The sequence below is a fragment of the Mizuhopecten yessoensis genome, unplaced genomic scaffold (genome assembly GCF_002113885.1).
Source record: "Mizuhopecten yessoensis strain PY_sf001 unplaced genomic scaffold, ASM211388v2 scaffold5229, whole genome shotgun sequence".
NCBI lineage: Eukaryota > Metazoa > Mollusca > Bivalvia > Pectinida > Pectinidae > Mizuhopecten > Mizuhopecten yessoensis.
In genome coordinates, this window is record NW_018405944.1 from 440,344 (window position 1) to 457,253 (window position 16,910).

Sequence of the window (16,910 nt, forward strand, 5' to 3'; positions counted from 1 at the left end):
AAGTGTTATTTGATACAATGCTGAAGTCGACATAAGTGTTATTTGATACAATGCTGAAGTCGACATAAGTGTTATTTGATACAATGCTGAAGTCGACATAAGTGTTATTTGATACAATGCTGAAGTCGACATAAGGGTTATTTGACACAATGCTGAAGTCGACATAGTGTTATTTAAACATATTGCTGAAGTGTTATTTGATACAATGCTGAAGGTGACATAAGTGTTATTTAATACTTGCTGTAATGGACATAACATTATTTACATACATTTCTATAGTCGACATAAGCGTTAAATGAAAACATTGATGTAGTCGACATAGGCATTTTATTTACAAGCATTACTGTAATAGACATAAGGGTTTTTTACATACATAACTGTAGCCGACATTAGCGTTAAATGCTAACATTGCTGTAGTGGGGAAAAAGTCATGTATACATATTGCTGTAGTCGACATAAGCGGTAAATACACACATTGATGTAGTCTACATAGGCGTTTAATCTAAAAACATTACTTATGCCGACATAAGCGTCATTTACATACATAACTGTAGCCGACATTAGCGTTAAATGCTAACATTGCTGTAGTGGGGAAAAAGTCATGTATACATATTGCTGTAGTCGACATAAGCGGTAAATACACACATTGATGTAGTCTACATAGACGTTAAATCTAAAAACATTTCTTATGTCGACATAAGCGTCATTTACATACATTGCTGTAGTCGAAACAAAATGGTTAATTACGTACGTAGACACGTTTCTGTAAGTGAAGCCTAATGGTTGTGTCAAAAACTCTGATGTCAACCAGACGCGTGTAGGACACGTGTGTATATCCACTTCTATGCTCGTTCTTCACCTCCACAGCGTACGAACATGTGTCTCCCACCTTTTGGTACTGGGACAGAGTGTACTTACAGGTACCCATGAAATTGACACGCTGTCCATCAAACATTATGTAATGAGGGTCCCCGGATGCCTGACACCAACACACAGCTGAAAAAGAAAATATAAAACACTGTACTTCATTATCTTAATGACATCGGAACTCACCAAAACATGTCTCTTGAACTAGGGGAAACTCGAGATTAGTTGACATGATGTTCAACGAAAAAAAATGTTAAAAATTCCGTTTAGATTTTATTTGACAATTGATAAATCAGAGCAACATCTCTCTTTATTTGATATAAACATACACTTCATCGTAAATATACACACTGTACTTAAGGATGTACACCTCTGAGAAGTCAACAATTCCCTGTATTAAACTTTTTTTCTTATATGGATGTTTGGAAAATGGAGTTAATGGCAAAGCAGAAAATGCAAAAAAAACGATATGTCGGTGTATTCGTTTTTGTGCTATGATCGATCAAAGATACCAATTTAACACAACATGTTATTTTAGGTGATTTTTTAGGTTTTGACCATTTGCGGAACAAATTCATACAATTTCTTTCAAGTGTGTTATCAGATATGTATGAATGTTTGTAGAATTAATAAAAATATTATTTTCTTTTAAATTATGGAAGTAACATTTCTTAATCTTATTCTTTTAACTCAGAAAGCCGATTTTAGTTACCCCTACCCCCTATTTTTTAATGAATAAATACTCATTTTTTTTACCATTTTTTGCAGATTAAACGCTTGATATAAAAAGTTCTGGTATTAAACTTTTTTAATATTTAATGAATTAAACGAAAATGTGTTTCTCTTTCTAAAACAACCATAAAAATGGGGGGTCGGTGTGCTTCTTTTTTTGTCCCATTATCATTTGTGTTATTTTTTCCCTTTTTCGGGGCCAAAAATCAAAAGTGCTTCAGTTACACTAAATATGTAAAAAAAAATATCAATAATGTATAATTTTCCAGTTTGTTGCATATTATTTTTATCATATTAAACATTATAAAGTTGTACAGCAAAATTGAACCTGCTATAAATAAAAATGACGACACAATGACAACTTAAGTGATCAATCTAGTGTCAAAAAAGGTGAATTTTTTTGCCTTTTTTGAAGCCCAAGAAATACACATTAATACTCATTTTCAAAATGGCCGCCAAATTGGTATTGTTTCTAAATTCTTTTTAAAAAAGTTCTACAAGCAACAGACATCTAGTTTTTTTAAATATTTTTCAGATGCGTGTTTGCTAATAAACTTGATCATACTTTGTTAAATACAAAAACCTTTTACACCAGATCAAAACGCGACTTGAACGTGATTGAAACCTCAGAAGAGTACATCCTTAATGGTAAATCAAAATTTAACCGCCGTATCTATTACATTTAGTTATTATTTATGACAAAACCAGACTCTCTTCAAGCGGATATCAGTTAAGAATATAAATCACATTTAAATTCAATAATATTATTTTTTTTTATTAAATTTGTCATTAGATATGTTCTTTGAAACACTGATATTTTTAAAATCGCCAAAAAGTCAAAACCAGTATTTTCCTCATTAAGCGTTACAATACGTTGATAACCATTTAACTGTGACGCTAAAATTTATAAGATATATAAAAAACTGAAAAAGGAATATTTAGTCTTGTTAGAGATAATATCTGGTGATTCTTTTCCGAAATGTGTTTATTATTGATAATCAAACATCTGATACAACATTATTTTAAAGTATATTTTGTAAATGAACAAATAATTTGAAAAGAAATGTTGTCAATAAACAAAGCATCGAGATATACTGACTGAAAAATCGAGTGAGCAAGAACAATGCACAAAAGAAGAAATGCGAAACCTACATGTTCTTTAATCATAATACGTGTGTCATGATGCTCACTTCCTGCATGTTAAATATTTTGGAAACTCTCATTCTATGATTGGCACTTAACATATGCTGATAGAATCGCCATGCGTGAGTCTAAACTCGTGACGTATGTAATTATTTCTGTATTATTTGGTAATGGTGCGCTAATACTCACGGTAACATCCTTTGATGCCGTCACCCTGGTTGGGAGCTTTACATTCACAATGGTCATTGTCAACACACACGGCGCTGGGGTGACACTTTGGAAACTTCCCACACGTTTCAGGTACTTGACGAGAAATAAGAGTTTATCAATCAATGAGTATGTAGTAGGTTCGCATTAAGTTTCATACAAATATTATCGAAAGCATACAATTGTTATATTTAGTTAGTTTACTAAAAAACAACTTCATTTGTATATCATATTTGAAATTGAGTTATATTGAGACATTAGATCATCTATGAAGTTTTACTGTAATTTTCATTTCATGTCTATGTAAAAAAACGATAGACAACACTGTTAACAATTCTTACTTCCCGACTTCCGTGTTGAGAGAATTATCCGGAACCCCAACAATGTAGGAAGTTGCGAAGATTATTCTTCTTTGTCACATTATTATCTATCGAACATATTTTATCTAAGAAAGTAGTTGATGAGTTAAAGTTCTATCTTCTGACATAAATTGAGACAGAAAATGAAAGATAGAATATATTGTGTGTATGATCGCCGCTTAGCTTGGTAGAATATCAGATTATCCAATAGAGCAGATGGTATTCTGACAAACAGCTGCGCAACACATTTTCCAATAAAATGGAATAGAATCAATAATAAAGATTGATGATCACAAGTATCATCATCGTCCGAATTAATTTGTTTTTGGTTTCTATTAATAGGAGGTAGATAATATTTTATCTTGGGAAGGTCACACAACTACTTTTATCAGTTGATAAACTTAAACAAACATAGAACATTACTCGTTAAATATTTTCGGGATCATGTCCTTATTTACTCTTATGCCTGCTCCATTTTAAATAACACATCTTGGTCACTATTTCTTACATATGTCCCTGATTGTTCGAGCATTACAATGTTTTCCTACATTCCATCTGCGCTTCAGAGAGACAACAGCCGATCAGAAGTTTTGCAGAAGAAAATGATCGATTTTATCTGTGATAATTTCATTATGACAGCACCCTTCCCGTGTGAAGGCTATGTGTTAAGGAAGCAAACAGCAAACACTGGGAAACAGCTACGCCTTTGACTTTCAATAATGCATTTAAAGAGCACGATTCCATCAGGATAGCATTAACAACACTAAAAGGATAACACTTAAAGAAAACATGATACGCAATCAACACCTGGGCCCGTATTCATGAAACCGTTCTCATGCTCAAGCATGGATTTTGTGCTCAAGCCTAATTTCTTTTTCTGTTGTAACTTAATAAATAGATCTTGTTTTGTCAATGATTTGAAAACATTTTGAAGAGACTTGAAGCCAAATACTGTTTCAATGTTTACATTTGACTTTTTGATCGTTTGAAATTATTTAAGCGAATTACAAGAAAGTTTGTTTGAGCACAGAAACTATGCTCGAGCATGAGAACTGTCTTGTGAATACAAGCCCAGAGAGAGTAACATTTACGCCCGTAAAGACAACTTCAGAATAGGTGTCCGAGAGCTTATAGAGCAGAAACGAGCTACCCCTACCTATCTATGTTGACAATGTTTCACGTGAAACTGGACATATCGAGTCACGTGATAGATGACCTAGTGACTAGGAAAAACGCTGTCAAAAGCATGACATTTTGTCTAAGCTAGATTACCGAAAGGTAACCACTCAACCATAAACTATATATACCAGTATTTTAACATGTTTATGCATAAAATATCACAACCAAAATTATGGTGTCATCCACACATAGTACACAAGTAGTAACAAGGGTGCGAATAATTTCTCGAGCCTTGGAGTTGAAATACTTTCAGATTCAGAGCCAATCAAAACAAAGTCCCTTTACACTGTAACAACATCTCTATATGACCAAGCTATATATCTATACTCAGCAATTAAGAAGGGTAAACAACCGTTTCAGCTGAGATAGATTTATATTGTTTTTTTAAATTTTACTCAAATTAGTATCAATATATTTACTGAAGCGTTGATACAATTTTTTTTTTTTACTTCACACGGCCAGTCATTTTGTTTACAAAGAAATGGTGTGCAATGCTCATGCGCTAGTAGAGGGAAATCCCTTAACAAAACGTTGGTCAGACAGGTAGAAATACCGATGATTATCTTAGATTTAATCATTTTTATGAATCTATTTCAGCCGAATCCGATCGTTATTTTCCATAAGGAGTCTCACTTGATATGTTTATGAAGTATTTGAAAAAAAGACATTAAAACAAGTTATTTCAGCGTGATGCCCCTTTAATCAACGACTGTGTTAATATGACATTTACATTTTTATGAATGACACATGATGATTTGTGTGCCTGCAAAGCTGTGTCATTCATTTCGATTGTAATGAAATATCAACACAGTGTAATGTTGAAAATTCAAAATGTTGCAAGTATTGTAAGATCAGAGAAAGAGATATGTGCTTATTAAAATGTTGCATTCGTCAATATTTCGTGTATGCTTACTCGAAGAATAGAGCAGCCAATTTAATATTACTTAACTGTCATACTTTGAAATTGTTTACAACATGACCTATCCTATACTGAACATCGTTGTCTTACCTGTACAAGCCTTCAGAGGATCTCCTGTGTGTCGTGCCTTACATACACACGTGTCTTGACCACCCTCAAGTTTACACTCAGCGTTAGTACCACATGTTTCCCTCGTTTCCTTGACAACAATCTTCATCTCGTTACCTACTGCTGTACATTGTCTAACTACCGAACAATCGCTTGAAATAAACTCTGCACCATCCTTGAATAAAAAACAAATTATCCATTTCTTGAAAGAATTGTGAAACATTATTTTGTAATTGCAGGACAGTATAACATGGAAAATGCACTCATTCTACGTCAAATCAAAAACTTCGTACAGAGGACACTTCCTCCTTATCGACAATATAACTGGTTTGAATAATTTAAGTTATTGGAATTATTTTAGTAAAAGGATTTCTTTACTTCAGAACATTTGAAGTTTGATAATTTAATGCCGTTACATTCTATGTTGTGTCACATTTTTTAAACCGTGTAATCAACATTTGTGGTATAGCGGTTAAGTGGTAATGGATTGTTAGCCCACAACACTACATATATTGCCAACAATTAACCGTTTCTGATTCACTAAATCGAATTGTACCATGTCTGCGATGTAACGACATTTTTTACTGGTGAATAACCATGTACTATTTGACGATAGGCCATGTGCGTGTATGTTTTTTAACAGACAATGCACGTGCGACGCTCTTCCGAAAACCCTCTAATGTATTGCAAATGTAACGAGCTAACCGAGGGCGTTCACGAATTGATTTATTTCGAATTTATATATATTATATGTAGCGTAAAATTGTGAGGTGCAGGGTTAGAATCCTGGTCAAGACCCGCTGATTCATTTTTTACACTCAAAATACTGTTGTTGACTTAAAATAGTTTTCTTACTAAAAGATAGATATATGAAAGCTACTGATATGCTGGACATATTAATTTCCAAAGAATAGTTGCAGTTTTTGGCAGTGGTGGGGGATCCTTTACCTCTAAATCTATTACATATTGACAAGCTCATCAAGAAACTGTTCCGCCGAACTTTCCCTGGGGGTGACTTGAAATAGTGTTTTTGGTTGTCTTTAAAGTTTTGATTTCATTGGCTGACGAGCTATATCACTATACAGACGCTTTTGATGGATTGGAATGGTCATTGTTTAGAGTTTATCATCTGTCAAATTGAGCATACAATGGCGACTGAAAATAAAGCTTGTTTGGATTTCAAACCCGAAATTGGAGATAAGGTCTTTTATCAAATCACTACGTTCAAAGTTGTTCACTCTCACCACCCGTACAAAAACTTTGATCATAATCAACAAACTATGAGTCATATATAATCCTCCCAACAGATTTAACAGACAAAACAGAACAATAGCCCACAGTATCTCGCATATAACGTGCAAAAAATAACATGAGATAACAATGAGGCCAGTGAAGTCATTATTCGTTCAATGGATATCCTCAGCTTTATATAAAAATAACAATAATAATAATAATATACAATATTTGATATAGCGCCCTCTCTAGCTAGCATAAGCCACTCTAAAGCGCTTTCAATACATAGATATACAATTAACATATACATTAAACAGTACATTTTTTGAGGAATTCGCAGGAGCTTCCCTATCAGGCGCGAACTACTAGTCCTATGCCACCTGGCTAATGCCCCCTACGTGTGCTGGATATATAATGTGTTCTGTTTATATTGGGACCGTGCTTCTAACGGTATCATGTATAGTGCCACCTCACTTGAATGCTACAACACAGATACCGCAACATCCACCCCAGATCAATTAATACTCCAACTGGGTTATTGGAGTTCTGTGGGCAGGAGAACACCACTCTCTCTCTGAATATTCCATGCGTACGACTTCGGGGATCGTGGAAAGCCGGAATGTTAACCACTCGACCACTCCGCCCAAACTAAACCGAATAGAATCGTTTAGTTGACTGCTGTCGGCTTTTAAAGCTAGTTTGTACTCCCGAACATCTCATCGCTATAGTTTATTTGATCGTTTTTAACGTTAAACACAAACAACAGTATGCTCAGAATGAAGTTACCGACCTGATATTGAGTTCCATCATCATCTTTACATCCACATTCCTGAACACGTATACATTGTCCATCATTCCTCACAAATCCCTTGTCACAGGCACAGCCTTCTGCCATGGGTTTCTGACAACTGCTGGGGGCTGTAGGATCCTGACATGAGGCCGGACAGGCAGTCACCTTTTTGACGTAGTGGGCATTGGTTCCACAGGTAATTTCTGAAACAGGTATATCGATATGGCAGACCATGTGAAATATGCTATTCGAGAACAAATTTGTCAAAGTTCATAAAATAGATACGTTAATGTGGCTTTACATGTATACTGTTTTATATCATACAATTTCTGGTTATTCATATATAATGTTATATCTTATACAAGTTCTGGTTATTCATATTATAATGTTATATCTTATACAACTTCTGGTTATGCATATATAATGTTATATCTTATACAAGTTCTGGTTATTCATATATAATGTTATATCTTATACAAGTTCTGGTTATTCATATATACTGTTATATGTTATACAAGTTCTGGTTATTCATATATAATGTTATATGTTATACAAGTTCGACATTATCACGATTTAACATGCTGTTTTCAAAGAAGTTACTCGATTGGTATTCGTGACAGATTTTGTAATGAGTGTCAAGTACAGAAAGTAGGTCATGTGGACTATGGTTGACCTTTCAAAAAATTTGTCCATGGCATATTTTCTATACTTTTTTTCACCTGAAGTATTTGATATTTAGAATTGATATCTAATTATTTGATATGTTGCCCTCGATTTTAACAGTTCACTATCAAACATATAAGATATATAAGACACTTAACGGAAAACTTATGAATTTTCTCTTCTATTACTTCCTGAAATTATGGGAGATTGCTGTATCGGTACAATCGTTTTTTTTATCTTATTTGAATTTTGACGAACAGAGCGTTCGAGCAGTAAATCAGACCACCTTGTCAAACAAGCGAAAGGGAGATTGTCATTGTCCCGTCAAAATTAATATTAAGCTGGAATATTCGACTAACGTAACAATCAAATGTTGCCTTAATATAGTGACGTCATTATTAACTTTATATTAGATCATCACATTTGTATAGTTATGTGACCACACACAACACAACGCGACAAAAATTGCGTGCGCACACCGTTCGCAGATCGTTCACAAATGGTCACACAACGGTGCGATTTAACAATCGTTATCCCCGTTGTGCGAATCTCTCTGAATAAAATGTGCGATTTGGTACAAGTAGTTGATCAATAAAACGGAATGGAAATAATCTGGGAGTTTCGAATGGAATGAAGAACACTGTATATAAAAAATTCTTATCATATTTATTAAAATTATGTTTAATTTCACATTGCGTGTTACACATTCTTACAGTAACCGTTAGACTGTCAAGAATGGGTTTGGCTCCCAGGTAACAGAACAGTTAAGTAACATTTTGATGAAAGACCAGAGGTTTATCTGGCGCCCTGTGCCTGAAATAGAGAGCCGATATATGATAACGTAAGTCTGTTATGAAAACACAAAAGGACATTCAATTTTGGTATTTGCATTCGCTTTGGTCTATAGCCCGTAGGTAGAATATATATAAAAAATCAAGTTTATATGTTAAACACGAAACCGCATATATTATTGGCGGATTGGTCGAGTGGTTACTTTCCGGCCTTCCACGCAGGCGGCCGGGGTTCGATCCCCGATGTCGTGGTACGGATGGAATATTAAGAGAAAGGGTTTCTCTCCTGCCCACACAACACAGGTGTAGTATACATTGGTTTGGGGTGGATGCTGCGGTATCTGTGCTGTTGCATTCAAGTGAGGTGGCACTATAAATACATTTGGAAGCACGGTCCCACTACAAACAGAACGCATTACATCTCCAGCACACACACAGACAAACACACATAAGGAGATACTAGCCAGGTGGCATAGGACTAGTAATTAGCGCCTTATAAGGCACTTCCAGCGAATTCCTCAAAATTGTAATGATTAATGTATATGCTAATTGTATTGATGAATTGTATATCTATGCACTATAAAACGCTTAAGGGTGCCTTATTCTAGCTAGATAGGTCGCTATATCAAATATTGTATGCTATAATGTTTCATATGTTATTAAGCCAGTTCACATTTACACCAACCACTATTGTTATCGCACAACGTTGGTCCATCATCCGCACAAAATTTGCTCAAGCAATATTCGACCGTAGATCATTATCGATTGAAAAACGGATAGTTTATAAAAGACACAACTATATAGGATATTTTTTTTCAGGTAAAAGTGAGCGGTGTGACATGTATAATCTTAGCGAGACTTTGGCAAACAAAAACAAAAAAAGATTGCGACAATGATCACCATTCTACAATAGATTGAAAACGAATTAAACATCATATTTATGATGTGATTAAGAGGTCTTTTTATATATTGAAAACAACAGAAGTTATAAAATCGTCGTTAATTGATAAGTATTCTATCTTGGTTTTCCTACTATAATCTTTTTACAACTTTCGTACCTGTACAACCCTTCAGGGGGTCCCCCTTGTGTCGTGCCTTACATACACACGTGTATTGACCATCCTGGAGTTTACACTCAGCGTTAGTACCACATGGGTCCCTCGTTTCCTTGACAACAATCTTCATCTCGTTACCTACTGCTGTACATTGTCTCACTACTGAACAGTCCTTGGAGACGAATTTAGTTCCCAACTGCAAATATGAGGCATTTCATTTGATATTTACAATAAATTAATATTTAATTCACATATTTTAAAAAAAATGAGATAAAACCTTGGGGTAAATATAAAACAGAATGCAAACATGTACACCATCATAATCATTAAATGTTATAGGGGATAATCACTTAATGAAATAACTTATCATTTCAATAGGGTCTACATTTTTTACGTCTCTAATCCTGTATTTAAGGAAAGTTGATATCTGCTTGTTGATCTAACACAAAATGTAAAACTAACAAAATAACATATATGGAAAAAGCAATGAAAACCAATTAGACAGGAAAACGTGAATAATAGGTGAAAGTAAAATAGTAGAATAAAAGCATAATAGAAAAAAAAGTAGAGAAATAAAGTAAGTAGAAAAAGTTAAACAGAAAAAGTAACACATTAAGAAGAAAAAAAATTCCAAAATTAAGGGTAAGTACAGAAAAGTTTAATAAACAGAGAACTGCACAATGATAGATCAAAACGAGTTAAAATGAGACAAAGTATAATAAAGAAACTATAAAAACAAACCAGAGGGGAAACTTGAAATGGAAAACTAAAAAAAAGTAACATAGAAAAGGTGAATACGTACAAAAAAGAAATATAAAAGAAACATATTTTTTAAACCGTTTAAACCGTTAGCAAGTTAAACAAACAAAAAAGTAAAAATAAAAAATGACATAAAAATAAATAGATAAATAAAATGAAAAACTAAACTATCGTTTCATTTAAATAGTTTTGCATTATTTGGTTTCAATAATATATACCGGGTAGTATTGCCCGTCGTCGTCAGTACAACCACATTCGGCCACGCGAACACAGCGTTGGTTACTGAGAACATACCCTGTATCACATTCACACCCCTCAACTGCGTTCCCAGTGCATTTGCTGGGGGCTTCCCTGTCCACACACGTGGCAGGACAAGCTGACATATCAGCACTGTAGTGCGAGTTTGGTCCACACGGTAACGCTGAGTAAAAATTAAGAAAAACGAATGCAGAAGAAAAATTAGAACTTTGTGACAGCATTGTAATTTAAATATATATTTCAATACTGGATAATTACGCCTCAATTTTAACTTTATATGACAATTGTTTTAGTACCGCTAACCTTTCGGCGATGTCTCCCTAGTCACATGAGGTTATTTCCAGGTCTGAATGATGTTACTGCCATGATACATTGGCCAAGTTACGATATTTCAGTAAGATAAAAAGGCTCGTTAATGGACATTGTGTTCATTTGGGGAAAACTTAAAGCAAACTTGACAAAGACGAAGCTTACGACAGAGCGTCGACGTTCTCCATTTGACTGTGATACCTCCCATTGCACACAGGTAGGAAAGGTCACTGACGTCATCACAGAGCACCTTCTCGAGAGTTTTCCCTTCCGCGTTGTCAACCCTATAAATAATTAGTTACAAACGTTATGCTTCCCTCGTAATAAAGTTACATTTCATTATATTTTAGTGACTGAGATGAATAAAACACATACAATTAATTAGTGTACAGACTTCAAAATGCGCGTTTTCGATAACCTGGCGTTGAACAGCCCGTGTCCCTATGTCTTACCTGAACGCGCAGTAATCATACACACAAGAACTAAATAGAAGTCCAGCGGTTTCTCTAAAACTTTTGAAACACTCGCTGAAGGCACTTTGTGTAGTACTTGTTGGGTCCATGACCCTACAGACGGACGTTGTTTCTCCCTCCGTCTTAAACGTTGGGTTCTGTGCACAAGGGTGGAAATCTTCTACTTTTTTGCAACTGAAACATAAATTTGGGAATAATCATGAGTTTACCTCGTTTCATAATCAAGTTTGTCTGTGTTTACTCCTTCATCAGTGAATCAAATTAAATAAGCTGTCGAAATGTGTAACATTGTGAAGGCCTCAATTTCTGCAATATCGTATAATCGAAAGCAAATTGAACAACATTTTAGCCATACTTTTTAAAAGGTCTTCGTTGAAACGAACAGCAATCAAAATATAACGAGGACCAAATATTTCGTCAACACACAAGAACAAAATTAAGCACAGGACCAATACAGAGAGACAAAACATAACACAGTTTCGAAACAAAGACGAAATATACATTAATGTCAAAAATAAACGAATCAAAATGACAACACACAAGACTAAACATACCAAGGACGACATACCCTACAGCGTGAACACACAAGGACAACATACCCTACAGTGTCATCATACAAGACCAGCATACCCTACAGCACCAATAAACAAGGACAACATACTCTACAGCGTGAACACACAAGGTCAAAATATATCACAGTGTCAACACACAAGGTCAACATACACTACAGCGTGAACACACAAGGTCAAGATATTCACAGCGTCAACATACAAGGTCAACATACCCTACACCGTGAACACACAAGGACAAAATATATTACAGCGCCAACATACAAGGACAACATACTCTACAGCGTGAACAAAGAAGGATAACATATATTACAGCGCCAACATACAAGGACAACATACCGACAGCGTTAACACAATGTCAATATATATCACAGCGCCAACATACAAGGACAACATACCCTACACCGTGAACACACAGGGACAAAATATATCACAGCGCCAACATACAAGGACAACATACCCTACAGCGTGAACACATAGTGACAAAATATATTACAGTGCCAACATACAAGGACAACATACCCTACACCGTGAACACACAAGGACAAGCTATATCACAGCGTCAACGTACAAGGACAACATACCCTACAGCGTGAACACACAAGGACAAAATATATTACAACGCCAACATACAAGGACAACATACCCTACAGCGTGAACACACAAGGACAAGCTATATCACAGCGTCAACATACAAGGACAACATACCCTACATCGTGAACACACAAGGACAAGCTATATCACAGCGCCAACATACAACGACATTATACCCTACAGCGTGAACACACAGGGATAAAATATATTACAGCGCCAACATCCAAGGAAAACATACTCTACAGCGTTAAAACAAGGTCAAGATATATCACAGCATCAACATACAAGGACAACATGTCATACAGCGTAAACATACACAAGGTGAAGATATATCACAGCGTCAACATACAAGGACAACATGTCATACAGCGTAAACATACACAAGGTCAAGATATATCACAGCGTCAACATACAAGGACAACATGTCATACAGCGTAAACATACACAAGGTCAAGATATATCACAGCGTCAACATACAAGGACAAGATATATCGCAGTGTCAACATACAAGGTCAACATACACTACAGCGTGAACACACAAGGACAAAATATATTACAGCGCCAACATACAACGACATGATACCCTACAGCGTGAACACACAGGGATAAAATATATTACAGCGCCAACATACAAGGATGACATACCCTACAGCTCAAACACACACAAGGTCAAGATATATCACAGCGCCAACATACAAGGACAACATACTGTACAGCGTGAACACACAGGGACAAAATATATTACGGCGCCAACATACAAAGCAACATACCCTACAGATGAAACACACAAGGATAAAATATATTACAGCGCCAACATCCAAGGAAAACATACTCTACAGCGTTAAAACAAGGTCAAGATATATCACAGCGTCAACATAGAAGGACAAGATATATCGCAGTGTCAACATACAAGGTCAACATACACTACAGCGTGAACACACAAGGACAAAATATATTACAGCGCCAACATACAAGGATGACATACCCTACAGCGCAAACACACACAAGGTCAAGATATATCACAGCGCCAACATACAAGGTCAACATACACTACAGCGTCAACACACAAGGATAAAATATATTACAGCGCCAACATACAAGGACAACATACCCTACAGCGTCAACACACAAGGATAAAATATATTACAGCGCCAACATACAAGGACAATATGTCCTACAGCGTAAACACACAAGGATAAAATATATCACAGCGTCAACATACAAGGACAACATGCCCTACAGCGTAAACAGATGGATACAATATATTGCATTGCCAACATACAAGGTCAACATACACTACAGCGTGAACACACAAGGGTAAAATATATCACAGCGTCAACAAACAAGGACGAGATAAATCACAACATGAACACTACGGGTGAAATATATACCATATATTTAACAATGCCATGGAGTGAACCAATTTGACTTAAAGTGTATAGATAAGAAAAGGCATCATGAACTGAGGCGATATCACCAAGCAATCTTGTGAATTAGATTTGCTTCTGAACCAGTCAATACCCGGCAAATTTGTCAATATTGTCGAACAAAGGCTTTAGGATATGAATGTTTATTTGATATCTGACCAACAGCCGTTTTTACCAAGTGTGGATTTCTACGAGTGTTGTTACATACTGACAAACATCACTTTTGGAGCGAATCGACGAGAATCGCCGAGCTCGGTAAGTCAGATTAAGTGCCTCGTGCCACTACACATTCACAAGAATATCATTGTTTTCTTACCGAAAGATGGACTATCACAGTAAATGCTAGCATTCCTGATGGAATACTTACTGTTGAAGTTGTAGATCAGAGTCATCCACGACCTCGTACCGTGAATAGTCTTTCTGGTCATCGTTTGGGTTATTGTTACAATTACCACAGATCCCAGTTAGGTCGTTCCCGTACACATTAGGTACTTGGACGATGGCGCTAGAGGCACCGTCAAACTGCACCACCAGACCACACCTGGTTTCCAACCGAACATACGTCCCACTTAAAGCTATTTCAAACTGTGCGGTCCGATAGGGAAGAAACACTAGTTTTCCATTCACCTACAAAAACAGTAGGCTACTGAATTTATACACAAGAAAACACAAACTTGACATGCATCGTTCGAGTAATAACATTTAAACTCGGACTAACTTCAAAATATGAAGGGAAGATTGACCTAACAAAGCTCACTGTATGTTTATAACATGTAAACTGAACCTGTAGATTCCAGAAACAAGTGTTATCGGGAATTTAAACAAAGTTGTATTTCAAACAATACTAAAAAATCAAACCTAAATAGAAAATGCCATCGAAACGTTACCAAATATAATAACATACAAATTGAACCAAAAATGGGCCTTCCACTTATTCCAATTGCATACAAAAACAGTTTCAACAAAGTTTCACTTCGACAGTATTTTTCGAAACTGTAGAAATAGTCATCACTGCTGTAGTCGACACGGANGGTCAACATACACTACAGCGTGAACACACAAGGGTAAAATATATCACAGCGTCAACAAACAAGGACGAGATAAATCACAACATGAACACTACGGGTGAAATATATACCATATATTTAACAATGCCATGGAGTGAACCAATTTGACTTAAAGTGTATAGATAAGAAAAGGCATCATGAACTGAGGCGATATCACCAAGCAATCTTGTGAATTAAATTTGCTTCTGAACCAGTCAATACCCGGCAAATTTGTCAATATTGTCGAACAAAGGCTTTAGGATATGAATGTTTATTTGATATCTGACCAACAGCCGTTTTTACCAAGTGTGGATTTCTACGAGTGTTGTTACATACTGACAAACATCACTTTTGGAGCGAATCGACGAGAATCGCCGAGCTCGGTAAGTCAGATTAAGTGCCTCGTGCCACTACACATTCACAAGAATATCATTGTTTTCTTACCGAAAGATGGACTATCACAGTAAATGCTAGCATTCCTGATGGAATACTTACTGTTGAAGTTGTAGATCAGAGTCATCCACGACCTCGTACCGTGAATAGTCTTTCTGGTCATCGTTTGGGTTATTGTTACAATTACCACAGATCCCAGTTAGGTCGTTCCCGTACACATTAGGTACTTGGACGATGGCGCTAGAGGCACCGTCAAACTGCACCACCAGACCACACCTGGTTTCCAACCGAACATACGTCCCACTTAAAGCTATTTCAAACTGTGCGGTCCGATAGGGAAGAAACACTAGTTTTCCATTCACCTACAAAAACAGTAGGCTACTGAATTTATACACAAGAAAACACAAACTTGACATGCATCGTTCGAGTAATAACATTTAAACTCGGACTAACTTCAAAATATGAAGGGAAGATTGACCTAACAAAGCTCACTGTATGTTTATAACATGTAAACTGAACCTGTAGATTCCAGAAACAAGTGTTATCGGGAATTTAAACAAAGTTGTATTTCAAACAATACTAAAAAATCAAACCTAAATAGAAAATGCCATCGAAACGTTACCAAATATAATAACATACAAATTGAACCAAAAATGGGCCTTCCACTTATTCCAATTGCATACAAAAACAGTTTCAACAAAGTTTCACTTCGACAGTATTTTTCGAAACTGTAGAAATAGTCATCACTGCTGTAGTCGACACGGAAGCATTATTAACATAAACTACTGTACACAATCGTCATTTATACACAATGCTGAAGTCGACATAAGTGTTATTTAACACATTGCTGAAGTCGACATAAGTGTTATTTAACACATTGCTGAAGTCGATATAACTGTTATTTAACACATTGCTGAAGTCGACATAAGTGTTATTTAACACATTGCTGAAGTCGATATAACTGTTATTTAACACATTGATGAATTATCCATAAGTGTTATTTAACACATTGCTGAAGTCGACATAAGTGTTATTT

At 35.7% G+C, this 16,910-nt stretch overlaps 2 protein-coding genes across 4 annotated transcripts in view; both read right to left on the minus strand.

Moving 5' to 3' along the window:
• LOC110450425 (zonadhesin-like) overlaps positions 1-15,076 on the minus strand; it is a 37,943-nt gene extending 22,867 nt beyond the window's left edge. For 2 of the 3 annotated variants that reach the window (XM_021497936.1, XM_021497935.1), the window contains exons 1-9: positions 14,803-15,076; positions 11,825-12,019; positions 11,538-11,656; positions 11,024-11,226; positions 10,050-10,242; positions 7,538-7,740; positions 5,497-5,689; positions 2,932-3,045; positions 752-996 (exon numbers count right to left, since the gene is read on the minus strand). In XM_021497936.1, the coding sequence (XP_021353611.1) occupies positions 752-996; positions 2,932-3,045; positions 5,497-5,689; positions 7,538-7,740; positions 10,050-10,242; positions 11,024-11,226; positions 11,538-11,656; positions 11,825-11,934 (1,380 nt within the window). In that variant the 5' untranslated portion in view covers positions 11,935-12,019; positions 14,803-15,076. The remainder of the gene's footprint in view (positions 1-751; positions 997-2,931; positions 3,046-5,496; positions 5,690-7,537; positions 7,741-10,049; positions 10,243-11,023; positions 11,227-11,537; positions 11,657-11,824; positions 12,020-14,802) is intronic. The other variant, XM_021497937.1, reaches the window with a different exon arrangement.
• Positions 14,799-16,910, minus strand: part of LOC110450502 (zonadhesin-like) — a 13,090-nt gene continuing 10,978 nt past the window's right edge. Inside the window, exons 7-8 of the mRNA XM_021498054.1 lie at positions 15,977-16,236; positions 14,799-14,976 (exon numbers count right to left, since the gene is read on the minus strand). Coding sequence (XP_021353729.1) covers positions 14,799-14,976; positions 15,977-16,236 — 438 coding nt within the window. The remainder of the gene's footprint in view (positions 14,977-15,976; positions 16,237-16,910) is intronic.